The 27,889-nt window shown below is 40.3% G+C and overlaps 1 gene segment (V, D, J or C); it reads left to right on the top strand.

Moving 5' to 3' along the window:
* Positions 1-5,868: 5,868 nt before the first annotated feature.
* LOC138079698 (T cell receptor gamma constant 1-like) lies at positions 5,869-25,409 on the top strand. The segment is given in 6 exon segments: positions 5,869-5,908; positions 6,065-6,359; positions 15,404-15,453; positions 18,514-18,843; positions 22,574-22,648; positions 25,267-25,409. Coding segments are annotated over 6 exon segments (933 nt in total).
* The last annotated feature ends 2,480 nt before the right edge of the window (positions 25,410-27,889 follow it).

The following is a 27,889-nucleotide window of genomic DNA, read 5'->3' as shown; positions in this document are numbered from 1 at the left end:
CTTGATTCATTTTCTCAGTGCAGATGGTGTGCCACAAGACCCGATCCCTGAACCAAGCTGTGTGGACACATGTGAGATGCTTTCTTCCTCATAAGAAGAGAGATATGGAGGCCCTGACCTCATCTGTGCAATGGAATCTCAATACACTGAGACATCTATGTCCCACCAAAAGGGCAAAATGACTTCAGAGTCAACCCAAGCAAGGCTGACTAGGGGCACTAACATCAGATAACTGTGTGATGAGTGAATAGCAGAGGGTTGCTCAGCAACATGAGCGTGAAGAGCAGCTCTCCCCAACCCAGCAGGTCCAGAGTAGGAGTCCAGGCCCTGCAGTCCATCCCTCCAGCCCCACAGGGAAGCAGGGCTCCATGGCTAAGGTCAAGGCTTCAGCTCGCAGTCTGACCTCACCGCACATTCAAGTCACATCCTTATTCCTCTTGTCTCTTGTTTAACCATATTTTCTATTAGGTAACTATATTAACAAGTATGACCCTCATTTCTATGTGTGTCTGTGCATTTCTATAAAAAGCATAGGCATAAAATAATGTTCAATTCATAGTATGAGTGATAAAAATAAATGATTGCATATTTTTCTATTTTCTCTAATGGATCCTTTTAAAGAAAAATCTGAGAGCCAACATCTGGGGTCTTTGCCCTGCTAGGAGGACAGGCCACATCCTTCTCGTCCAGCCCGAGCATCGGGGGAGAGCTTCTTCTCAGATTAAAGTCACACACTGATGTCCAACTCAGGCCCCAGCTATGGTTGTGGTGTAGACGCAGGTCCACTCCTGACACAGGATATTCTCATTGTGATGACACCACTGAAGGCTTGAGCTTTTAGTCCATGGCTGGACTCTGGAGCTCCCTCTCCGCCTCTTTCCTTATAAGAAGCTCCCTTGGTGAGGCCCCAGGCTCCCAGGAGTCTCCACTGTACCTCTATTCTGTGGCCCATTCTTAGACCAAGCACAGATGGAGCCGATTAGATTTGGGTGGCCAGTTTCCACCCAAACCAGCACCATTTCCATCAGACACAGTTCGATTTTTCTTGAATGACAATGAATAGTGAAAGGAAACTGACAGATAACACTGTCTTCCTATGAAGCATTGAGTTGAATGTTCCTGTTTAACAAAACAACTCATAATATAATTGAGTGCATTTTAATTCAAACTAGCTAAACACAAGGGAGAATGATTTCATAGAGTTGGTTCAAAATAAGATAACTCAGACAATTTTAGGTGATATGTCAAGAGAAAACAATTATTTCATGATACATAATACAAAATGGTATTTTTTTATATGTATTCACAACTCATCTTGTTTTCCTGTTGTAATTCTAACACTTTAGGGCAAATACATAATGCAAAACAAGAAAAATGAAGCTAATCATTTTGATATATTCAGTTTTATTACCTTCTACAATTGTACATATATTCCATGTTCATGAGGTAAAAAATAGAAGAGAAATGTCAGATGTAGAAAAAATACTAAAGAAATCTGAGACATGAAACAAGAATTCCATTCTGCAAATCAAAATAGAGATTTTGCTTACAATGTAATGCCATTCCAATGTATTAAGAGGTCTTTTGATTAGAAAGACAACACAAGACTTTTCTGTAACTTTGCATTAAGAGATCAGACTCAGTCTCACTGAATATAGGGAATGCAAGGTTTCCCTGCTGGCTCAAATGAAAGAATCCACCTAAATGAGAGAGACCTGGGTTCTATCCCTGGGTTGGGAAGATTCTCTGGAGAAGGGAATGGCTATCCACTCTAATATTCTTGCCTGGAAAATTCCATGGCCAGAGAAGCCTGTCAGGCTACAGTCCATGGGGTCACAAAGAGTTCAACATGACCGAATGACTTTCATTTACGTCAGGACACTATCGTACAAGCCATGGGCAGGCAACACTTTAATGTATGTGAATATGATACCATGTCTGTGAGATAACACAATAAATAAATTCTTTATTAACCATTCAGTAACATCAGCAGGGTGTCTTCATTTCAACTTTCAAAGTAGGAGACCCCATCTGATGACTTTCAATGAAGAGTCTTTTCATGCAGAAAAAGACAGAAGACATCAAATATTGGAGGTGTAACATGAAAGGGCACAAGCTGGAATCAAGATTGCCAGGAGAAATATCAATAACCTCAGATATGCAGATGACACCACCCTTATGGCAGAAAGTGAAGAGGAACTCAAAAGCCTCTTGATGAAAGTGAAAGAGGAGAGTGAAAAAGTTGGCCTAAAACTCAACATTCAGAAAATGAAGATCATGGCATCTGGGCCCATCACTTCATGGGAAATAGATGGGAAACAGTAGAAACAGTGTCAGACTTAATTTTTGGGGGCTCCAAAATCACTGCAGATGGTGACGGCAGCCATGAAATTAAAACATGCTCACTCCTTGGAAGAAAAGTTATGACCAACCTAGATAGCATATTCAAAAGCAGAGACATTACTTTGCCGACTAAGGGCCATCTGGTCAAGTCTATGGTTTTTCCTGTGGACATGTATGGATGTGAGAGTTGGACTGTGAAGAAGGCTGAGTGCCGAAGAATGGATGCTTTTGAACTGTGGTGTTGGAGAAGACTCTTGAGAGTCCCTTGGACTGCAAGGAGATCCAACCAGTCCATTCTGAAGGAGATCAGCCCTGGGATTTCTTTGGAAGAAATGATGCTAAAGCTGAAACTCCAGTACTTTGGCCACCTCATGCGAAGAGTTGACTCATTGGAAAAGACTCTGATGCTGGGAGGGATTGGGGGCAGGAGGAGAAGGGGACAACAGAGGATGAGATGGCTGGATGGCATCACGGACACGATGGACGTGAGTCTGAGTGAACTCCGGGAGTTGGTGATGGACAGGGAGGCCTGGCATGCTGCGATTCATGGGGTCGCAAAGAGTTGGACACGATTGAGCGACTGAACTGAACTGAACTGAACATGAGAAGGCAAAAAGCTACATTTTACTCTGAGTTTTTATAACAAAGCTCATGTACCAAACATGAGCTTATGTGACAAACATGAGCTGTGACACTGAAGAGACCATGGTTGAGGTCACTCAAGAATTTATTATACAGTATATTAGAAAAGGATCTGCTATTCACACACCCACGTTTTTGCTGCATGTCTGAACACTGCTGGGGGAAGAGAGGACGAAGCGTGTTGGATAACTGATGCAGGCAGGGCCTCGGTTTGCCGTGACTATGGCTGCCTCTGCCATCTCTGTGTCCCTATACCAGTGCCCCCATCTACTCCATTCAGTCCACCGCTTTTCCTTTCTTTTTTTAATTACATGTACTTTAAAAAATAAAATTGGCATAAAATATTGCATTAGGCTCAGGTACACAACACAACGATTCAGTATTTGTTCATATTTCGAAATGGTCACCACACTAAGTCAACATCCCACACTGAATGTAGATACAGAATCTTTTTTTCTTATAACATGAAGTTTTAAGATCTACTCTTTCCCTTCTGGGGTTAAATAATTAAGCAGCGTTACGGCTTTTGCAATTCACTGTTTTTTGCTCCTATCTGTGAGGCTGAAATGCTTCCTTTGATGATTTGAAGGGACTGAACACTGTGCCCTGACCTGGAGGCACAGGGAGCCCGACTGCCGTGACTGGACCACACCTGTCATCTCAGAAGCTCCAACACACTCCAGAGACGACCTGCCTGTGCGGACCAGAGTGGATGCTGGTACAGACGGGGCGCCTGAGTCCTGGCTCTGCCCCTGCCAGCTGTGGGACCCTGGACCAGTCACTCCCCCTCAGTCTTCCCTGCCAGTGGAGACAAGGACAGTACCACCTCCCGCGACTGCTGCCCTTGCTGCCCTCAGAAGTCAGGATTTGTCATTAAATCATGCCTGACATGGAGACATTCTGGCTCCAAGAAACAAAGATGAACTAAGTCATCCTTATTCAGAAATGTGGGACTCTGATGTAGTTTTCATTCTTCACCAATGTATACCTATAAGGAAAATGTTTTAAAATCCACATTATAAAAATATGGCTATATAATCACAACCATATTCTTTAAATTTTGATTTTAAACTACTCAGAGTGGTACACACAATGTGGTGTGAATAGCACTGCAAAGTCTTTGAAAATTGCGCGATCTGGACCTGCCCGTCGAGAGCATTCCACAACTGGGTCAATTCCCGGCTAACAAAAAAACTCAGCACACTCCATAGTATTAAACACTGCCTAAAGTCCATAACATGATATTCCAAATGTGCAGGATATAATCCCAAATTCCTTACCTTATAGAACCAGGAACATCACAACATGGTAATATAGAATAGTCAGTTACCAGATGCCTATCCTGAGAGATCGCAGATGTTGGAATCGCAGAAAATATAAAATAGTTAGGATGATCATGAGAGAAAATGGAAAGAGAGGGAGAGAGAGAGAAGTCAAATCAATAAGAAATATAAATGGAGAAATAGAAAAGGAAAGACAGGAGGTAGAGATAAGCGAGAAGAGAGACAGAAAGTAACAGAAATAAAGATGAGGATGGGAATTGTAAAACAGAGGGGAGATAAGGAGAACGAGAGGGGAGAAAGTCAGAGCTGGAATGAAATAGAGTGTGGGGTAGCAATAGGAGATAGAGAAGATCTGTGCACAGAGATGGAGAAACATAGGGAGCTGGAGAAACAGAGGGAGGTGGAGAAACAGAGGGAGGTGGAGAAAGAACTGGTCAAGAGGCAGAACTGGGCAGCAGCTGGGAGAGCTGTCTAAGCCCATGACATAATTAGGGGCCACATAATGCTGTTACATGCATGTATATGTGTGAGTATACACTCACACACCACAGGTACTTGATTCTTCTCCTGATGGGCACTTGCCTTGTTCCCGGGCCTTGGCTGTTGAAAGCAGTGAACACAGGGGTGCAGGCATCTCTTAGTGTTTTGTTTTCTATGGATAAACCCTCAGAAGTGGAACTGCTGGGTCAGGTGGTAGTTTCATTTTTAACTTTTTGAGGAAACTCCATACCGGTTTTCATAGCGACTGCACCAATTACATCCCCACCAACAGTGCACAGGGGTTCTATTTTCTGCCCATCGTCAACACATTATTTCTAGCCTTGTCAATAATAGCCATTCTGACATGGGTGAGGTAATATCTCATTGTAGTTTTGATTTGCATGTCCCTGAATTTCAGGAAAAATCTACGTTTTTAGTTTGTCTGTTCCAACTATTGTGAAGCTCCTTCTTTTTTCATGAAATCTGGACACTCAGTATGAGGCAGCCTTTTACTTGAGGATGAACATGAATCCTCTCTCCAATAATTTATAACACACGCACACACACGAACACACATCCATTTAGTTTTAAGGACCGTCAAATGTAGACCGACATAATCAATCTTACTTTCTTATAATAAAGCAGGTTCCGTTCTTATTGGGTTCTCTGTTGCCTCCAAGTTGCTTACAGGGGTAAAAGGAAAGGTAGCTCAGGGAAGGAATATAAAGATGTCACCGGACAAGACCGTGGCAGCAGCATAAACACTGCAATGCTGAACTGCAGGGAACTTGGCCCCGCTCAGGACTGCTCACTCCATAGGCAACAGGCAAGCTTGGCCCATGGCTCTCCTCCCCTCAGTTCGCATTTGATCCATCTGCTTGCAGTTCTGAGTTCTCAGTGCTCAGGCCCCTCCTCTCCTGTGTGGGAGATGGCAGCTCCAAGCCTGCCACAGGGGGGCCCTCAAGAAAGGGTTGGTGCAGAGAGGCGGGGCTCCTCCCCAGGCCTCCCCCAGCACCCACCCGCTCTGGAATCAGCCTGGTCGTCTTTAAGAGAGATCCTCCCTGACTTCTCTGCCTGTCACATCTGCTCAGAATCCAGTCTAGCTGACTGCTGGGGCAGGATGCGGGCCCCAGCACTGCTTCTGGCTGTCTTGGCTCCCGGTAAGTGTCTTGCCTGGATGCTCCTGGAATTTTTCTCTATTTTGTGGCAATGTGTGTGGGGGGGAGCGGGGGAAGGGGGGACTGTGGGGAAGAGGGTCAGACTAAGAAATTAGTGCTTCTCTTCCTCATCATTTTTTGTTTCTTTTTCCATTGCAGTCATGCAGGTATCTTCCAACTTGATGTTAATCACTAGAAAGACTGGGGAGACTGCTTCGTTCCCTTGTGATCTTACACAAGGGGCCACCTATATCCACTTGTACAAACATGAGGAGGGGATGGCCCCCCGACGCCTTTTATACTACGACAGCTATAACTCAAAGCCTGTGTTTGAATCAGGAATCAGTGGAACAAAATACCATGTCTATAAGGGCACAGGGAGGAGCTATACATTTGCAATCCTAAATCTGCAAGCAAGTGATTCCGGCATATACTACTGTGCTATCTGGGATAAGCACGTTGGTTCAGACTTCCTGTACACTGCACTGGAAATTTTGCTTGTGGCTGAAAATCACAGCCCTGATATCAGCAGCTGCTTCACTCCCCCCTGCCCAATTTCTTTTTACTCTAAACAAAGAAAAACCCTGAACTCAATGCCTATGAATCAAGCTTTAAATTCTATCGCCACCTTCTACCTCCCCACAATAGTCATAGTTTTTCCTAAAAACAGGCCTCCATCTCCAGTCTGTAGGCAAGCAGTCTGGCAGGCAGCATATTCTCAGCTCTCCCAGAAGATGGTAGACTCATATGATTTTCTCTTTAAGACAGACAGAGAACCTAGGATTATCTGTGAGGGGAGATATTTGGGAGAGGAAAATGGAAAGGCTAGATAATACTGAACCATTCACCTGATGATTATCCAGAGAAAATGGCTGGGAATAGAGCATCTTTATTATCCAGGAGCATGAAGAATGAGAAATGATGGAATGAAAACTCGGACTTCTTGAACCTCAAGCTGGTATCCAATTTATCTTTTGGAAAAACTGATCTTTATCTTACATAATCAACGAGGGCATGGCTGACCTAGTGAAAGTGTAGGGAAAGTGATTGTTTTAGATGGTGGTAGTTGGTGGTTTAGTGGCTAAGTCGTGTCCAACTCTTGGGACCGCTCGGACTGTAGCTTGCTAGGTTCCTCTGTCCACAGCAAGAATTCTCCAAGCAAGAATATTGGAGTGGGTTGCCATTTTCTTCTCCAGGGGATCTTCCAGACCCAGGAATTAAACCCAGGTCTCCTGCATTATTGCAGGTAGATTCTTTACCAACTGAGCTACGAGAGAAGCCCCGTTGTTGTATTCTACTTATACCCTCTGTTGAAGTTCAGCCCACAGCCAGAACTGTCTTAAACAAGTAAAGCCAGAGCTTCTTTCTACCCCCACTCCCTATCATTAACAAGGCCAAGTGCCAAACTAGAATGAGACTTATCAGATCATAATTTTCTCAATCATTAAAATTAAAGAACACTTTAGGTGAACAATCTATGAATGGTATATATTTCAATTGAAAAGTCATATAGCCAAGGATTGTGGCTGCCTTATTGGGCTAGGTTTAAGGAAGCAAAATTAATATTCAAATACAGAAATGTCAGCTCACGTGTATATAGTCTCTTGTGTATTGGTTCCTCCAAATTTGTACCAGTGTCTGAGCTTCTAGAACAGTGTTTCTCAAACTGTGGTCCATGTACCACCTGCATCAGAAGAACCTGAATTGGAATAAAAGTGCATGTTCTGGGTGTCACTCAACACAGTGAATCAGAATCATGGAATGAAGGCTGAAATGTGCATTATTTGATAGGCTCCTACTGACTCTTCTTCAAACTGATTTGTAGGCCTTGCTGCACTAGCACAGGAGTGCCTACTAGGAGAGTGTTCATGGTCTTATCCCCAACCCAGAGCCCCATCTGTCTTGTTGTGTCCTGGGTGCTGCTGCTCGCCAGCTCATCACATTTCTCCATCAGAATATCGCAATCAAATCAAAACAAAACAAAACACAGCCTCACACCACAAGTCAAAGCTTCAGATCCTGCTTAGTTCAGTGACTGCAAACAGCAAGGAACTGGATAGTAAACGCACTGCCTTTAGCTTGCTCTGCTATATCAGCCACCACATACTGTAACCATTTGCAGCTTTGGGAAAGCCTGAAGCATAAATATATTTTCATTTATACTTTTCCAATGGCGTTAAGACTGTTCTGTGCATTTGATTCCTTGATCCACTTTAGTTTGTGTATGGGTGTAAGGTAGGAATCTTAATGTGGAGATCCAATTTCTCCCCCAATTACTGACTAATGCATTATTATATCAGAGTTTTTCTTGGCACTGTGAAATAACTACTTTTCCATGTACTCACAGAACCCTTATGATCTCTCCTTCAGTTTCCATTCTCTGTCTCTGTTTATACAGGTCAGTTTCTCTAAGGACACAGCTAGAAGTAGAGACACTGTGTATGTTCAAGAAACAAAAACACATGGTGGATAAGCAGTATGCCATACACAACCCAGGTGTGATTGAAGAAATCAGAGGAAATAAAAAATACTTCAAGACAATGAAAATGGGGAAACACCATAAAAAAAATCTGTGGTATACAGCAAAAGTGTTCTAAGAGAGAAATTTATAGTGATACAAGCCCACCTCAAGAGACAAGAAAAACCTCAAACAAACAGCCTAATCTTACACCTAAAAGAACTAGGAAAAAGAACAAATGAAACCAAAGGTAAATGACAGAGAATAAAAATCAGAGCAAAGCAAAACAGAGACTAAAAACATCATGGAAAATATAAACACACCAAGAGCTGGTTATTTGAAAAGACAAACAAATTGGTGAACCTTTAGCAAACTCATCAGGAAAAAAAAGAGAGAGAGAGAACTCAAAGATACAAAATTAGACATGAAATTAGCAGAAGTTAACAGCTGATACAACCAAAATGCAAACGGCAATAACTCATTTCTACAAATAATTACTCCATACATGGCAAGAAAATAGACTGCCTAGAAGAAATGGATACATTCCTAGAAATGTTGTAAAAAGTACAAATTCTCCAGCAAGAATATAAAAACAGGGGGAAAAAGTCTCTTCAGCAAGTGGTGCTGGGAAAGCTGGACAGATGATCATAAATCAATGAAGTTAGAACACACCCTCACACCATACACAAAAGGAAACTCATAATGGCTTAAAGATTTAAACATAAAACATGACCATAACTTTCCTAGAAGAAAGCACAGGCAAAACATTCTCTGACACAACTCATACCAATATTTTCTTAGGTCAAGCTCCGAAGGCAATAGAAATAAAAACAAAAATAAACAAATGGGACTTAGTCAAACTTATAAGCTTTTTCACATCAAAAAAAAAAAAAAAAACAGAAAAAAAAGACAACCAATAGAATTGGAGAAACTATTTATAAATGATGTGACCAACAAGGGCTTAATTTCCAAAATATGTGAACAGATCATACAACAAAAACAAAAAACAAACAACCCAGAGGCAAAGTGAGCTGAACACCATAATAGTCATTTCCCCAAAGAAGACATACAGATGGCCAGTAGGCACGTGAAAAGATGCCCAACATCACTAATTATTAGAGAAATGCAAATCAGATCTACCACAAGGTGCAACTTCACACCAGCCAGAATGGCTATCACTAAAATGTCTACAAATTACAAATGCTGGAAAGGGTGTGAAGAAAAGGGAGTCTTCATACACTGTCAGTGGGAATGTAAATTAGTACAGCACTGTGGAAAACAACATGGAGGTCTCTCAGAAAATTAAAAATAGAATTACCTATGACCTAGCAACCCCGCTCCAGGGCATATGCCAGGACAAAGCAGTCATTTGGATAGGTACATGCACCCCTCTGTTCACAGCAGCACTGTTCACAACAACCAGAACATGGGGACAGCCTGAATATCCACTGATGGATGAGTGGAGAGGGAAGAAGTGGGTCGTGTCTACAATGGAATACTACTCAGCCATAAAGAGAACAAAACACTGCTGTTTGCAGCCACGTGGATACAGCTAGAGATTATCATATTCAGTGAAGCAAGTCAGAAAAAGGAAGACAAATAGCATATGATACTACTTATATGTGGAATCTAAACTATGACACAGATAAATCTATCTGTGAAACAGAAACAGACTCATAGAGATCAGACTTGTGGTTGCCAACAGGGAGGAAGAGAAGAGGGATGGACTAGGCATGTGGAGTTGGCAGGTGTAGACTGTTACATTCAGAATGGATAAACCACAAGAGCCTACTGTATTGCACAAGGAACTACATCTAATATCCTGGGGTGAATCATAATGGAAAACAATGTTGAAAAAAAGAACATACATCTGTGTAAAACCGAGTCACTTTGCTATACAGCAGAGATTGGCACAAATTGTAAATCAACTACACTTCAATTAAAAATAAAGAGAAAACATTCTCCAAATTTCTCCTTCTTAAAAATTAAACATTAAGTAAAGGTGTCTCCTGTCCGCTTCACATTCCAAGATTTTCTGCCGCAGGACTCAGTTAGTCCCCTGCTCATAGCTCAGTCGGTAAAGAATCTGCCTGCAATGCAGGAGACTCGGGTTTGCTTCCTAGGTCGGGAAGATCCCCCGGAGAAGGAAATGGCAACCCACTCCAGTATTCTTGCCTGGAGAATCCAATGGACAGAGGAAACTCGTGTGCTACAGTCCATGGGGTCGCAAGAGTCGGACCCGACTGAGTGACCTTCATTCATTGTTCTTTGTAACTCACACTTTTAGATGCCTTTTAATACAAACCTAACTTTTATGCTATTTGATAGAGTTATTTTTTCTTCCAACAGATAATTAATAGTTCCTAACTAATTTTAAGACAATCTATAATTTCCTTATAATTAAAAATGCCTTAATTATATTTTTATATTAACATATGCTTGGAGGATTTGCATTTTATTCCTGTCTCAGTATTCTTACTCCATTATTGTGTTATGTCAGTAACTTTACAATAAGGGTTAAGAGCTGCTATGCCAAATTAGTTATTTAAAATCATTATTTTAATAAAAATTTTTAAATTATTTCATATTTCATTTTTATATCAATTTAAAACAAATATAACTAACTCAGCCCCAATCTTTACAACAGGGAACAAAAAAATAAAATGTTACCTTAAGTCTCATTGGAATTAGTCTATTTATGCACATGATTTTAAGAAGAATTTGCATGTTTACGACATTGAGCTTTTCCTTCATGAATATGATATGTCTCTCCATTTATGCAGGTTTGACTTTATGCCCTTTAGTAAAACCTTTTACTCTTTCTTCTTACTGTTCTTATATTTAATAAAGCATTAATTATATAACTCTTCAGTGATTCTTTTGCATTTTATTGCTTAAATCTTTCATGCATTTTGAAAAACAAGCAATTCCTAAAGCTCCCAATAATTCTGCTCATGGTCTTGGAATAAGGAAAATCACAGGACAAGTTTTCAGAAAGGAGCTGAGGGGACATCATTCATGACTACAATAGATGCAAAGGGTACACGACAGCCCCAAGTACTAACAAATAGAATTCTCCGTTTTTTTGGTGGACATTCTGTGGATCATGAGGTCTTATTTCCCCAACCAGAGATTGAGCCCAGTGAAAGCAGTAAAAGTGCAGAGTCCTAACCACTGTACTGCCAGGAAATTCCCATGAACTCTCAATTAAAAAAAAATCTATCTAAATGTAATTGGCATCTGAATCTCTCATCCCCTCCCATTGTGTTGGGACTGCGAGCTGAGCTCCTGTGAATGGACAGTTGCCCAACATGACCCTCTTACTTTCATCCTTGGGGCAGAGGAACTGATTGCTCACGGGACTGAGACCATGAACAAGTGCCTCTGGAGTAGACATGGAGACAATAAGAGGCTGTCCTGTCTGGTCCTGGCAGATGGACAGCTCATCCGTGCTCAGAGGAGTGCTCAGCTGCTCCCAGCAATTTCTTTCCCCCTGCCCCAAGATGAGTGGCTTGAAATTACAGAATAGCCAAGAGACTTCTTTTGACAATCAGAGAAATGGATATTGTTTCAAGTTTTCATTTAAAGACAGTATTATTTCAATAGAGAGAGAATTCTGCAAATTTCTTCCTTTATCCTAGGAAAATTAATATTAAATAAGTCATCATAGCACTTATTTTCTCATTTCCCTTTCCCTTGGTAAAGAATTGTGCTGCCCAATGAATGGAGAGCTTTGTTCACATTTCTCAAGTACACGTGTGATGGCTGATGGGGTATTTGCATTTTCAGTTACTGAAGGTTTTCCTCCTTTTAGCAATACATTCCCAAATCACTAAACAGCCCTGGTCTTTGTGAAAAGAGAATTGCCTTTCAACTGATGCAAACTCTGAGCAGTTTCAACAGAACTGAACACCTGCAAATAAACAAAAAGTCTTCATTCTTTGAATACCATTCCTGGAAATTTAGAAAACCAGGTGGCTAACCACTTGGTGTCAGTGATGTCTTCTTTTGCTGTTTTTATACTTTTCATCTTTCATCAACATTTTCAGTGATTACTACTCCTTGGAAAGCAGATATTTGGGTCCATTTATCTGAGGAAAGTGGCTTCCCCAGTGGATCCCTGAGTCAGGAAGATTCCCTGGAGAAGGAAATGGCAACCCACTCCAGTATTCTTCCCCGGGAAATCCCATGGCAGGCTGCAGTCCAAGGGGTTGCAAAGGAGTCAGACACATCCAAGTGACTGAATAATAACAACAAATTGAGGAAACTTATAAAACATTGGCTGCTGTGAAACCTATATCCAAGGACTTCCAAAAGAACTCAGATCAAACTGCCAGTATGAAGTTTTTTGACTTCTAGTCACTTTATAAAGGTAGAAAAAGGCTGGATTATTGTAGGAGCTTTTATCATTGTGACAGCTCGGGCTGGAAGAAGATATTTGGAGAAGGAGCTAACATCATAGTAACTCCTCCCGGTAAGTATCATTTTTCTATTCTTACTGTAGTCATAAAATACTGATAGATGCTTTGTAGAAACAACTTGGGATCTCCCTGATCTGGCTGCCACGTTCTTGGTCTCAGCATCTAAACCGTAGTTTTACAGCAATTGGTCACTGTATATGGAAACTAAATCACCTTGTAAATGGATTATTCTTGTTCCTGCTTGTAAGCAGTTGAAATTTGGGTTCTAGAAAACACACACAAAATAGACTCAGGCTCGACAGTGAAATTCTGAAGACCATGTCTGTCTTATTGCTTCGTTTATCTTTCTATATTCTAACATAAATAGCATATTATATCATCACATTGGTATGAGTTATTAGTTCACCTTCCTTTTCTTGTGGGCAGTCTATTCAGTGAGAAACACTTTTCTTACTATCTCTTCTCTGTATTTTGAGATAAAATACTGTACTCGTGAATCTCCTGCAAAACCAATATTACTGATTTTCATCTCATCCCTGAGAGCAGTGGAAGAAAATTCTTACAGTAAATGATTATACAAGATTGATAAATCTCACTTCCTATTACTCTAGCTTCTTAGAAGAGGCTGAGATTATTTGAAACTTAAACTATCTCATCTCTTGTGAAATTGTCTGGACATGGACCAGTTTGTGAGCTCAATGAGCCATTTCAGCTCCAAAGTTCACGAAAGTGTCTTCGTGGCTGGGCGTTCTCCTTTGCTCTTTCATTCTCTCAGCAAATATTTATTGAGGACCGTTTCTGTGCTGGGAGCTACAGACAGACGACGGGTGAGCAAGACACAGAGCCAGGCTCAACACCAAGCAGCTTCTGTTCTAGAGGAAAGGCATTCTAGACTCCGGCTTAACTGAGACCTGTCTTCTACGGTCCATGGCTGCAGAAGGAGGGCATCTTGGATCGCTGAGCTTGGTGTAATAGTTATTGCTTATAAAAAACATATCTTTTGTTTGATGGAAGATTTTGATGAAATGGCCTCAAACCATGCCATTAAGAGAATTTTAATATTAGTCAATATTTACTGAAGGATAGGCACCGTGATACGTAGTTTCAATGCCTTATACTTTCCTCACCAGTAATCCTTTCATTCCCATTTTAAAGATAAAGAAACTAAGGCTTAGAGAAGTTTAGTTACTTGCCTTAAGTCACATGACTAGCTACTGTGGCAGAGTTTGGGATCCAGTAGAGACTTGTCAAACTTAGAGGACTGGATCATTACGTGATATTTGAAACATTAAGTCATGTCTTTACATCCTGAATGTGTACCCTTCTGTAGCCTGACCTGGATTCTGTAACTATTAGTGATAGCTCATACTTTGTATTGCTACTCACATGTGAAAACAATGCTCTTGCTTTCAATCAGAGCACTGAAATGACGTCTCTTTCCCTCACAAAGATCATGTAAGTCACATGAATGTGCATTTATTAAACATTCAGAATATGTGTCGGTTCTATCTCAATCCAAAAGAAGTGAATTAAAAACAAGAAATAAGAAAGCAAGAAAAAAAAATGTAGTGGAATAGATACCCTATATTAACCGACTAAGCACACCAAAGTTGCAAAATGTTTACCCACCACAAAATTAGAAAAAAGAACTTCAATGTGGAAGTCTTTAGTAGGAAAAGGAAGTAAAAAGGGGACATTGCCTTCAATATCCAGTTTAAAAAATGGAAGAAATGGTCTTCAAACAAACATGTTTATACTCCCAATGCATCAATGCAATGGACACCAAAATGTAATGTCATTCATGAATGGTGACCCTCAGCTGATAAGATGAGGCAGGCAATGAAGCGATCCAACTTAACAAAGGAGAATTTGAATACCAGGCATCCTGCCATTTTTGTGGTCATTTGTCATAAGGCCCATACCTGGAGCTGCAAGTTGAACTTTGGGCATGAACTGGATAGATTTTTTGAAGCTGAAATTTCTGGTAAAATCTTGAGATACCCATAGATTGTGCTGTTGTTGGGGAAAAGGCCATTTGTTGTGGACAGCAGAAGTGAAGTTCCATACACTGGCTGCATACATTAGGCTTTTTTAGCCTGTTCCCTTTGATCTTGTTCACCCTGGAAATGCAGCAAGTATGACAGAACAAATGACTGCCTATTAACTGGGTGTGTGAAAGGCTGTGATACAGGCTTGGAGAATCCCAGACATATCACAATGCAGAGGAATGCAAACAAGTCATCAGTTGCTATGGATCTATTTGTAAACCCCAGATCCTGAATTCCCATCAGATAGGCAGATTTGCTCCCATGATATTAAAATGTCATGTTGAACCACACAATTATCACAAATAAAAATACTACTAATAATATCAATGATCATATAGTAATATTTACAGTCTCTTACCTCTATATAATTATTATTCAAATGACTTTTCAAATTTTATTTCATTTTGAGCTCACCAAAACACTAACAAGAATGTTCACTTGACTTCACAGTAGCACTCTCATTTTCAAATAAATAAGGTACCCAAGGCGTTAGTTTATTGCTTTACTAGAATTTGGAGAAATCAGAGAAGCTAATTAGTCTAAAGTTTTTGATATGACTTGAATCATTGAGGAATAATTACTTAAAAAACTTCAATGTTGGAGCAAAACTCATTGTCACAGGTAGGTATCCGAGTATATAATTTTTTTCAAAGTAATAGAGGGAAGGTAAGAAATAATAATAGGAATGATATTTACCAAAAATGGGAATGTGGATGGGAATTAGATGTAGAGATTTAGGAGAGATTTTACAACAAATTCACATAGTAAAGGAGAGCATAGACAACACTGTACAAATATTATAAAAGAATTTGGCTTCGTGTCTGTGTGGACTTCTAGAAAGGGCTCATGTATAATGTACATAATCGTCATGAAAGTATTTGGCCCAGGGTTGAAGTTTGTCATTACAGGTAAGTTTTATGAGTTAACATGTCTCCTTTCCTGATGCTGAAGGGGTATTTCCAAAGAAACTGGGCTTTGGAGTCAGGCTGACCGAGAACTTCGATCCACCACTAACTATGGATGTGAACACGGAAGTTCTTCTCTGGACTCAGTCTCCTAATCTGTAAAATAGCATAACAGTATTATCCAGCAGGGGTTGTACGAGAATTAAATGAGACAGTGTGATGAAGTATTTAGTATTCCTGTCTAGATAAGCCCGTGCACAGAGGAGCCAGGCAGGCTACAGTCCATGGGGTTGCAAAGAGCTGGACACGACTGAGCACCGTACGTTTTGTTGGCTAACACATCATACGTGTTGGATAGGTGTTTACTCTATTCAAATGTAAAGGGAAAATTGCATCCAAGAGGGAGAGTGTTGGTGGCCAAACTATTGATGAATTGAAATTCTTCAGAGGATGCAGCTATACAATTAACAAATGGAAAGTTATCTTATGGCTCCCTCACACACATAAAAATGAATTTGAAGCTATCTGTCTCTCTTTAGCAGACTTTGGTTTACATGGCAAGAAAAAAGGAGATTAAAATATGTTTATTTTTTATATGTCTGTTGCTCTATGTGCTTTAAATCTTAATCCTTTAATTTAATTGATATCATTTCTAACAACAACATTTATTGGCTCTAAAACATATAACCAGGAAGCTTGGGCTTCATGCTCATATGTATCAGAAAAAAGCTTTAATTTATAAGGAAAATGATCAAGAAGTGAAGTCAATTAAACATAGATAGAAATCTCATGAATTAAAAATTCTTACTTAAGTATGAAAGAGCTTCAATTATTTAGTTTACAAAAGAAAAATGAGAGGGGAAAAAAGAGGGAAGACCTAAATCACTATCAACAAAGTATATGGTTGCAGAAATACACAGTGTCTTGCTTTTATAATGTGTAAAATACTACTTGTACTAAAAGCAAGATGTATAAAATTATAATAGCACATCACAACCCAACTTTATTTACAACATGAGTGAAAAATCAACCCTGTCTGCTTACTGATTTAGAAGAAAAACCAGGAACTTTGCTACACAGGCAGAAGTTCCCAAGAGTTTTCTTTTCTTCTCAGATGAGAAGTCCAATTTCTCCCTTCTTAAGAGATTTCCCCATGAAGGACTTTCCCAGTGGTCCAGTGGTTAAGACTCCACCTTCCAATGCAGGTGCACAGGTTCGATCCCTTGTCAGGATATATGCTTTATGCAGCTGGTGAAAAAAAAGAAAATAGTGGCAGTAAAGCAGTTCAGCAGCCTTAGGGGGCAAATTCAAATTATAGGGAAAACACCGAGAGCCAGAATATTGTGTATTATTCCTCAAGCTAAAACTTCAGATGAAATTCTGAAATAAAATGTGCTTTTGGGGAACATTTTCTGAATTTGGAAATATTCTAAGTAGATTACTTGATAAGTTTAGTATAAGAGCCTTTCTGAAAATACATTGTTTTTTACACGAAAGTATAGTTAGTTCACAAAAGTTGGGTTATATTCAGGTGTACAGCAAAGTGATTCAGTTTTTGTGTGTGTGTGTGTATTATTTTTCAGATTCTTTTCCTTTAAAGGTATTACAAGATATTTAATATACCTCTCTGTTCTACATAGTAGGTTCTTATTGTTTATCTATTTTATATACAGTAGTGTGTATCTGCTAATCCCAAATTAGGAGTTTGGGGTTAATAATACATTTTCAATAGAAGTTTTGGAAATACTGTTATACAATCAAGGCACTATAAATAACATGCTGCTCTACTCCAAAATCTGGAGTGGTTCAGGAATAAAATTGAGAGGTCATATAAAATTAGAAATAAAGAGAATTTCATCACTTCAGAATTGGGCATGGGATCCACATCTGGAGCTCAAAGTTCAACTTCATAGTACACATGTCAAGTACACGTGGGTGTTGATTCCCATTCTCAAAAGTAACTATATTGTTTTGTAAAACCAATAAATTTTCTCTGGGTATTTATTTTTATGGTTCATTCCAGAATCAGTTAAATAAAGAGCGAGATTCCACAGAGTTGAAGAATAAGAGAATGTCTTATTTGGACAAGAGAGCATAAACTGCAAAGCACAGGACAGGAAAGGGAAGAAGTTTAGAACCTAGCAAAGATTTTCACTAATACAAAAACCATCAGTTACCCAATTGCACCGACCATCCCTATTCCCACCACCCACCCATCCACTTCAAAACAGGCTCCAGTATTATAGAACAAAAGAGATTTTTAAAAGGTTTAATTGGGACTTTCCTGGCAGTCCAGCAATTGGGAGTCCCCATTTCCACTGTAGGAAGCATGGATTCAATCAATAAACATGCTCATGAATGTTGGAAGTCTTGATGTGGAGTATTTATATGGGATATTTAAAAGTCATAATCCCATGGACAGAGGAGACTGGCAGGCTATAGTCATTAGGTCACAAAGAGTCGGACACGACTGAAGCAACTTGGCATGCACGCAAGATGCACCCCATCTCTGCATATGGAGAAAAACGGAAGGTCAAGTTATAATCCAGCTCTGTTACTTAACAGCGGTGACTTTGGGCAAGTTCCATGAAGTCTTGAACTTCTCTTGCCATTAAAAATAAAACAGTACTAAGCACCTAACCACGTACTGCGGATGAAAGGCCATAGTGAGCAGCAGCCTTTTGTTTTTTCACTACTCACTAGGTTTTTCCAAGCCACGACATGTTGGTGTTTCTTTAACCATTCTTTTTAATTACTATTCCATATTCCCCTACAGAGAGAAACCTTGCTGCAGACACTTCCCCCAAGCCCACTGTTTTTCTTCCTTCAATTGCTGAAATCAACCATGATAATGCTGGAACATATCTTTGTCTCCTGGAGAAATTTTTCCCTGATGTTATTACAGTCTCTTGGAGAGTAAAAAATGATAAAAGAGCTCTGCCATCCCAGCAGGGAAACACCATAAAGACCAAGGACACATACATGAAGCTCAGCTGGCTGACCGTGACCGAAAACTCTATGGACAAACAACATGTGTGTGTTGTCAAACATCAGAAGAATATTGGAGGAGTTGATCAAGAGATTATTTTTCCTTCAATAAAAGAAGGTAAGTGAATATAAATGTAAATGTAACCTCCCAAAATACTGTTTTTCAAAAGCAATACCCACCTTTCCGGCCAAGTGTTCATGAAAAACAAACAAATATGTCTTGATAAAATGATGTTTCATTTAATGGTAGCTATCTCCCCATAGGATTAAAATAGGATAGGCTTTGAAACATAGAAAAGAAAAAATGTTACTTCTCTCACCCTCAGTTTCATCTTCCAAAATATTAAGATCATACGATGTTTAAGTGTTAGAGTTGTTGTATGGATTAAGTGAACAAACATATGTGAAAGCATTGAGCAACTTAGCACACAACAGATCTTCACTGTTGGTGATCTTGGTTGGTCAGGAAATAACAACATTTATACATCTTTCAGGAATGTCCTTCGGCAGGCAAAGTCATTCTCAATTCAGTTCTCCTTTACAATTCCAAAGCAATGAGTTATTAAATGACAAAATGGTGTTTGTATAAGGGAGCCAAATTGCAGCTCAGCAAAGAGAATAATTTGACTACTGTCTTGTTTTCAGGTCTTAGGTTTTTGAAATTTGTATTTTACATACCACTATAAGATAAAATTTGTAATCAAAGATTGGGTGATGCTAAAGTGTACAAACTTACTCCCATTCTACATAATGAATGCATTTCTTGCTGTTAGAAAAGGTCTTTCAAGATATTTTTAGTGCAGCCCTAGCACATGCCAGGTCTGGAGGGATGTACGGATGGACACTCTGGGGTGAATTACTGTCCACGGAGGATGCATTACAGTCAAGAGAACATACACTTTCCTTGATGACTTAGGGTCACTTGTGATCCAGGCATGACGTCTCAAAGCGGCCCCTGTGAGCAGATGCTGGACATGTCCATGCAGTGTGGACAGAGAGCTGGGAGGTGCCTTGGCCCTGGCAGTGGTCCTGTAACTAACTGGACTCACGACCGAATATCCTGCATGTTCACCTAACAGACCAAAGGCCCCAAAGCGCCCCTCAGAAGGAATCCTTCTGTGCTTTTCCCTGTGGTTAGGAAACCTTTTTAAAGCAGTGGGAACCAAGCACATAAAATGTGCATAGATGTTTGCTGTGCACCAGTCCGCATTTCTGAAGTAAGTCTTTATCTTCTCTGATTCTTAGTCTATCCAGTGATCAAATCAGGTGTGAACACTTGTCTTGGTTTTGTCCTGGGGCTGCAACGAAGAACAAATGAAATAACATCGGAGAAAACCCTTGTTTTCCAAAATATGACATGGCTGTACTTATTTATATATTCATCATATCCATTTATATCCTCTCCTAAAACTAAGTAAAAATAAAATTACAAAAATAGCTCTAAGTTTTAATTTTTATTCTAATAGAAAAGAAGCAAATTTGCAGTTTAATATAATCATGGTTTTAAGTGTCCTACTTGAGGACACTGAAAGTACTAGGTTTTAGTTTTTCTTGTGATGAGAAAAAATAAGTATATAAGTTTCACTGTGCCGGTTACCATATTAGAGAGACATTCCAGTTCATAATGTGTTTTACCTGAACACAGTTCTGAAACAAATGCATTCCAAGGGTTTCTAATGGCTGTAAAGCTAATGACGGCATTTCGGTTAATGTTATTCTATAGCAAATTTCCATTGCTGTTTCTTAAAATTGTTTTGTTTTTGATAAAAGCTAAGAATATAACCTGAAGTACATTATCAATGAAATGACTTTACAGAGAAAGAAATCTAATCTGTTCCTAGTTTTCAACCAACCTTCAGTGAGAAAGAGAACTTTAATAAACACATGGAGTTTATTATGAAACTTTGTTACTTGATTGTTTCTGCCTCAACCAATGCATGTTAATAAGAGGTTTGTTTATCTTTTAGTGAACAAAGTCATTGTAAGGGAAAGAAGGAGGCTTTCAAGCACATTAAAGTCAGTTTCTGAGGAAATTTTAACATGGGCTCCCTGGTAGCTCAGTTGGTAAAGAATCTGCCTACAGTCTGGGAGACCCAGATTCAATTCCTGAGTTGGGAAGATCCCCTGGAGAAGGAAATGGCTACCTACTCCAGTGTCCTTACCTGGAAAATCCCATGGACAGAGGAACCTGGTGGGCTGTAGTCCATGGGGTTGTGAATAGTCAGGCACGACTGAGTGACTAACACTAACATCTAAACGTGACTACTAATATTTCACTCTTGGGATTTACTCTAAAGTCTTTATACCTCAAATCAATTTTTCAGAGCTTACTGAACAAAGACCTCATTGAGGGCATAAAATGGCATATCAGAACCAAATCTGTATGAACAAGAACACATCCAGGAGAAAAAGGATAAATACAACAACCATTGTTTTCTTCCACCCAATAGTCCATTATCTTTTTTAAAAAATTTTCTACATTTATGACTGTCTTTTTATTTTTATTTTTTACATTATTTATCTCAGTTTCTATCGAGTCACAGAACTACAAATGTGGTCTGGCCTGTTTTTCTATATCTGGATCTTTCTGTATCTGGAACTGCACTGAAATGTTGAGCTCTTATAATAAAAAAAAGAAAATCATTGATAAGAATAATGAAGATATCTGGAAAAGAAGATGCTTTTAGTGTCTACAGTAGTGGAATTATATTGTTTATAGGTTAATTTCTCTTTATTTCTGGGGCTTATTTTACAAAGTACTCCCCACAGGCCCTGTCTCGTTTAATCTCCCACGATGATCCTCTGAATGCTGGCTCTGCCATCACTGGTACCACTGGTACAGCTCTCTGCCAGTCACTTTCCGTCTGATCCTTATTTCCTCTTTGTAACGTGGAATCCTCCAAAATACACCCCACTCAGTGTCACTGGAGGATGAAAGAAGATAATACATGTGAAGTACTTAAGCAAGCTATAGTCACTCTCTGGCTATTAGCCTAATTGATACCGTTTTCACTATGCCCACAAACACCGCAAATGCAGAAGATAAGGGGATGTGCTTGATTTGGAAAGGTGTGGCTGCTTTCCTTTGCTTAGACAGGAAGATTGCCTGAGCCAGACTCTTTCAAACGTGGGGTTCCCTTGGTGCACTCTTGGATTGGATGAATAAGACTGGGTGGCAACTCTTCATCTCCGCCGTGGGTGCTGACCATGCAGAGTAGCCACTTATTCTGATGATTTGTCTTTGCAACAAGTATTTCTCAAACACCTACTTTGTAGCAAACACAGTGCTCGGAGCTATGAATACAGAAGGAAGATAAGATGCCCTCGGGTATTAGCCTCCAGTTACAGTAAAAAGTAAAATGTAGCCTTCATGAACTTCAACATTTTCACGTGTAGAAAATCATATACGAATTAAAACTATGGATTACATAGAATCAGACCAACTATTTTTGTAATTGTAGGTCTCATGTTTTTAATTACTGTCTCTCTGTCAGCAGGTTTTATATGTGTATATATATACACATATAAATTACACATTCATATATATTGCAACATACACACACGTATAAATATATGTGCATGCATGTGAAGTCGCTTCAGTCACGTCCAAATCTTTGCAACCCCATGGACTGTGGCCCACCAGGCTTTTCTGTCCATGGGATTCTCCAGGCAAGACTATCAGAGTGGGTTGCTGTGCCCTCCTCCAGGGGATCTTCCCGAGCCAGGCACCAAACCTCTGTCTCCTGTGACTCCTGCACGGCAGGTGGATTCTTTACTGCTGAAACATACTCACAGTATCAAGTAATGGGCACAGATAATTCATTAATACTTTTTCTCCTTTCTCGTAGTTGTCACCTCAGCTGTCACTACTACTGAGCCTCCAACTACTGAGCCTCCAAATGATTGTTTGACTGATGAAAGCAGTAAGTTTTTGTACAGATTTGTCTTTATGTCATGCTTTCGTCTTTCTTTCTTCCTGATCTATTTATCTTTTGAACTTGTCTGTTTTAAAGTGGAAAAGACCAATTATCTGAAACTGTGGGGCTCATCATTGTTATACTGATCATCTCTATTGTCACCTGTCAATAGACTATATACATATATGCATGTATATATAGACAGACACCAGATTATACATACATATGCACGCACTGTAAAATAATGGGTGTGCACAATCGATTAACACTTGCTTCCTTTGCTTTTAGAAGTTACTTCCTTGATTTAAGGTAGAAAAAACAAAATGTCTGGATATTGCAGATTAGACTGCATATTTAAGTAAATCCATCATTCCCAAAGAGTCATCTTAACACATTAAATGCTGGTTTTGGTGTAAGAAGACTCTAAATAAGAGGATGCACTGATAGGCTCTAAATTATTTCCACAGTGGGCTTCACCCAGTTGTGTAGATTTTGTTTGTAATAATTGGAGAAACTTGATATCAAGTTGCTTCTAGATTTTTTTTAAGTTTTAGCCCTTGCTGATAACTAATACGTGAACTGACACTTGCTGAGAGCTGGATGTACATAAGGCGGTGTGCTGTATCTTATGTGCATATTTTGTTTATTCATCATAACACTCCTGTGAGGTGGTGCAACATTTTCCCATACGTTTTCAGTGAGGGCCATGAGCCAAAATTACTTAAATCCCTTATATCAAGCTACACAGCTAGATAGGAGGATTCAACAAAGGCCATCTGAACCCACGGTTCAAACACTTACTCAGTTCTCTATTCCATCTCTAAGATATAGAGCAAGAATCCTAAAACCAAGGCCCTGAGACAGGGTGAACCCATGGGCAGGGTATAAGTGCGTGAATTTCCGATTATCACAGACAGGACTTTAACGCCAGTTCTTTTATTATTAATTGCACAAACCTGGGTACATGACTTCTATTTCTGGGCAATAGTGCCCTCTTCTGCCAATAGGGAACAATTGCACCCAACTCGGTTATTACAGAGATAAGGTGACACCCCACTCCAGTACTCTTGCCTGGAAACTCCCATGGACGGAGAGCCTGGTAGGCTGCAGTCCATGGGGTCACTGAGAGTTGGACATGACTCAGTGACTTCACTTTCACTTTTCAATTTCCTGCATTGGAGAAGGAAATGGCAATCCACTCCAGTGTTCTTGCCTGGAGAATCCCGGGGATGGCGGAGCCTAGTGGACTGCCGTCTATGGAGTCGCACAGAGTCGGACACGACTGAAGTGACTTAGCAGAAGCAAGGTCACCTATGTGGAATGTTTCCCATAGGGTATCCATTTAGCTGGCACAGGATCAGTACCAGTTGGGGCCCCTTCGCCCTACATGAAGGTTCTCAGTGAATTTAGAAGCACTGGCGATGGTGCTGCTGATCCCTCCTCCGTTCCCAGTGTCAGGGGGCCTGGAACTCAGCTAACATCTGACCTGACTCAGGGCCATGAGTTATGAGCATGTCTGTCCCCTCCTGAGATCCTTTCCACACCACATACTAGTGATTCTCGAGTTCTGACTCCATGAAGGTAAAGCATAGAGAAGGGGAACTTATACAGGAAGAAACTCAGCCTTGTAGTCCATTGAGTAGCAAGTCAGGCCCAGTATCATTGTTAATTGCTTCTTGACATCATATATTTCCTGCAAAACTTCAAAGGAGAGTAAGTGCAATTATCCTATAACATCAAGGGCACGAGGTTAGATATCTAAGAAAGACAGGTGACTGAGGCATGAGCTCCTAAGGTTTCGGGGATTTTGGACTAACCACTCTCTTCCATTTTGTACAAAGTTCTCTTTACTAAAACCTTCCACCCACCTCCCTGGGTCACAACCAGGTTTTCCTGGTTGACCCCCTTCATAGGAATCTCTTTGGTGCACAACATGTAATGGCTCAGATGCTTCCACATCAACAATTCAGCTTGCTGTTTATGCTTAACTTTGATGTCTGGGGCATTTATTGCACATGGAAATGCAGGACTCCAGAGCAGCTAAGGACACCTTCTTCAGACTCAGGTTGCTGGGACTGAAATGTGATTTCTGGTGCTTTCTAAATGTGTGACACCAAGCAAATTATTTCTCTCTGTCCTCAGTTTACTGGAAAAGGGGGTTGAAAGTGATAATCTCATAGGTTATTTGAAAACTTAAATAAGGTTAGAATTTTGCATGCAAAGCTCTCAGAATAAGTGTTTGACATGTGGTTAGGGGTCAACAAACATCCCCTGCTATTATTACTCAGACATGTGATGGGGCAAAAAATGCAAAATGCTATTTATCACAAATACTTTTCCCATTTGGACTCATTCTTTCAAAACACAACCGTGCTTTTTAATATTTTGGAAGGTTCTGTTGAATTTAGTTGAGGTTGTTGATCGACTTGAATTGTCAGATAGATGCTGAGTTGTTCTGGTGGGGGTGGTGCTCACGGTGGTTGCACCCATTTTCTTTGGGTTTGGTGGTACAGGGGTGCCACTTCTTTGCAGATCACCAGCAATAAATCATTGTGACCACTTCTGTGAATATGTCCTCTCCTCTCAAAAGAACCCTTGAAACTAACCAGAATGACTTCTCCTAGGTGCCCTGCAGCTGCAGCTCACGACCACCTCTGCCTATTACACCTACCTCTCACTCCTCCTCCTGAGCACTGTCTACTTTGTTGTCATCATTTCCTGTGTGTTTAGGAGAACCGGCGTCTGCTGTGACGGGAAGATCTCATGACGGGGGGTGGCTACCGAGAGGTCAACTTTCCTTCGCCATCTACAGTCCCAGAAATTCTCTCTTTGCCTTTTGGTTTGGGTTATCTCATTTCAGATGTGTATTTATCTCTGATGTCATAATTGTCCCACCCTCAAGTCCTTTCAACTCCTGAGCACACACTGTGGGCAGCTCCCTGTCTCCTCCCTCAGCACCTCCACCCAGACCACAACCCTGACCCTCCCTGTCACACACCCTGGAGAAGTCAGCTTTGCTGCTCGAATTCTGTACTTAGATTTTCATAACATGCACAATAAATACGAAAGAATCACAAGCCCCCTTTTGTCTGTGTACTTTAATTTCATGGAATCTAACCAAGGTGAGAAACAGCATGACAATCAAGCTATCAAATTCAGCGCTGATTGTATAATGGTCAACACCGCGTTTCTAGGTCTTTCACTGACATGGTGGTTATGGTGCTTTCTCCGGGGCACCGGCTCCAAGACGACTGGTGGAGCCGGTCCAAGAGGAGCCAAACAAAGGTGCCTGTGTTCCTTCTCTTTCAGAGTCACCAGATGCAGAATCGTTGGTTTGGGGCTTTCGGATAGTGACAATATAACACCCAGCATGCCTTGCACTGTGTGTGCTCACATCTGTGCTAGGGTCTCACAGGCCTGACTCCAGGTCCTCGTGTTAACCCTGATGAGACCCGCACCAACACCAGGGGAGCGTCGGGCGGAGGATGAAGCATGCAGACTCTGACCCCCGAGGGCCTGGGTTTGAACCCTGGGTCTGTGTTAGCACTTGTGTGATCTCAGACAGCTCTTTGAGCTCTCTGTGTCATCATTTCCTCATCTGTGTAATGAAGTTACAGAGCCCGGTCTCCTGGAGTGTGACGATTAGCTGAGTCCATGAGGCCTGGTCCAGGCAAGTTCTCAACAACATTAGTATCTACTGTCAGGACAGATTCCACACGTACACAAATGCACTGAGATTCATTGCTAAGCTTACTTCCCTGCGAAGAAATTCGATGTAGATGGAACAGAGACTCCGTTTCTACTGTTCATCAGGTAATCCCATTAATCACTGAAGAACCCCTGGAAGAAGCAACAGTTAATGTTCACAGTTTATAGGTTGGAGAGCTTAATGTGTCTGTTCCCGATCGCTGTTTTGTAAATACGAGTCCTTCAGGTTTTTTCTGAACCTGGAGCTCACATTTTGTAATCTAGTATCACATGGCTTTCCCTTGATTCACTTTCTGCTGGGAAAACACAAACTACAGCAGGACAAAACACACACTGCTCTTTCCTAAAGGCTTCCTCCAAGGATTCAGAGAGAATTTTCTTAAGAATTTGTGGTTGCATCTGTTTTTTCTTTTCTTTTTTTTTTAATTTTTACTTTATTTTACTTTACAATACTGTATTGGTTTTGCCATACATTGACATGAATCCACCACGGGTGTATACAAGCTTCCTACTCTGGTCTCAACATATCCACTTCCTTGGATGTCATCATGGTGGAAATCCTGCCTTATTCTATGTGTGTGGTTTTACAGCTTCTTTTTCTTTTCTGCTGAAATGTTTGTTCATGTCTTTCAACCATTTTTCCTACTGAGTAATAATATTAATAAACAGGACACTCATTTTATGTGTTTCTGTGTATTTCTGTAAGTATAGACATAAAACAAACAGTTAAATTCACGGTAGAAGGAAGAAAAAATAAGTTAGTGTACATTTTCTATTTTCTCTAATGAATCCTTTTAAAGGAAATTTTTTATGTATTAGAACTGAAACACTGTCTTATTTAAAATTGGAAAAGCTTTTTGTTTGTTTCTTTGTGTATAATCAGCTGCAGTGTGTATGAAACAAGTTCTTAGGAAATTAAACAAAGGTTCCCATTTGAAAACAAAAAGAGACCAACCAGATAAACAATGGTGGTTTAGTTGCTAAGTCTTGTCCAACTCTTGCGATCCCATGGACCGTAGCCTGCAGGGCTCCTCTGTCCATGGGATTCTCCAGGCAAGAATACTGGAGTGGGTTGCTATTTCCTTCTCCAGGGAATCTTCCCACCCCAGGAATCAAACCTGGGTCTCCTGCATTGCAGGCAGATTCTTTACCGACTGAGCTATGAGGGAAGCCCTTAGATTGAGCCCTTCGTTCCCATTAATTTGACCAGTCCTCTTTAGGTAAAATACATTGCCCTCATCTTAGAGATTTGGAAATATTTATTCACTGGGAAGAATAATGTAGTAAGTACAGAAGCCAAGAGGGGAAACCTGCCTCTTTAGGGTGCAAGTATCTTTTCAGATTATGGTTTTCTCCAGATGTACACCCATGGGTGGGATTGCTGGATTATATGGTAGTTTTATTGCAACGTGGATGGATCTGGAGATTATCATACCCAGAGAGGTAAATCAGCCAGAGAAAGACAAATATCGTATGACAACACTTATATATGGAATGTAAAAAAAAATTATACAAATAAACTTATATTAAAAAAATAAT

Source organism: Capricornis sumatraensis, chromosome 5 (assembly GCF_032405125.1).
Source record: "Capricornis sumatraensis isolate serow.1 chromosome 5, serow.2, whole genome shotgun sequence".
NCBI classification, from domain to species: Eukaryota; Metazoa; Chordata; class Mammalia; order Artiodactyla; family Bovidae; genus Capricornis; species Capricornis sumatraensis.
The sequence above is the reverse complement of the archived record's forward strand: the minus strand, read 5'-3'. Positions and strand labels throughout refer to the sequence as shown.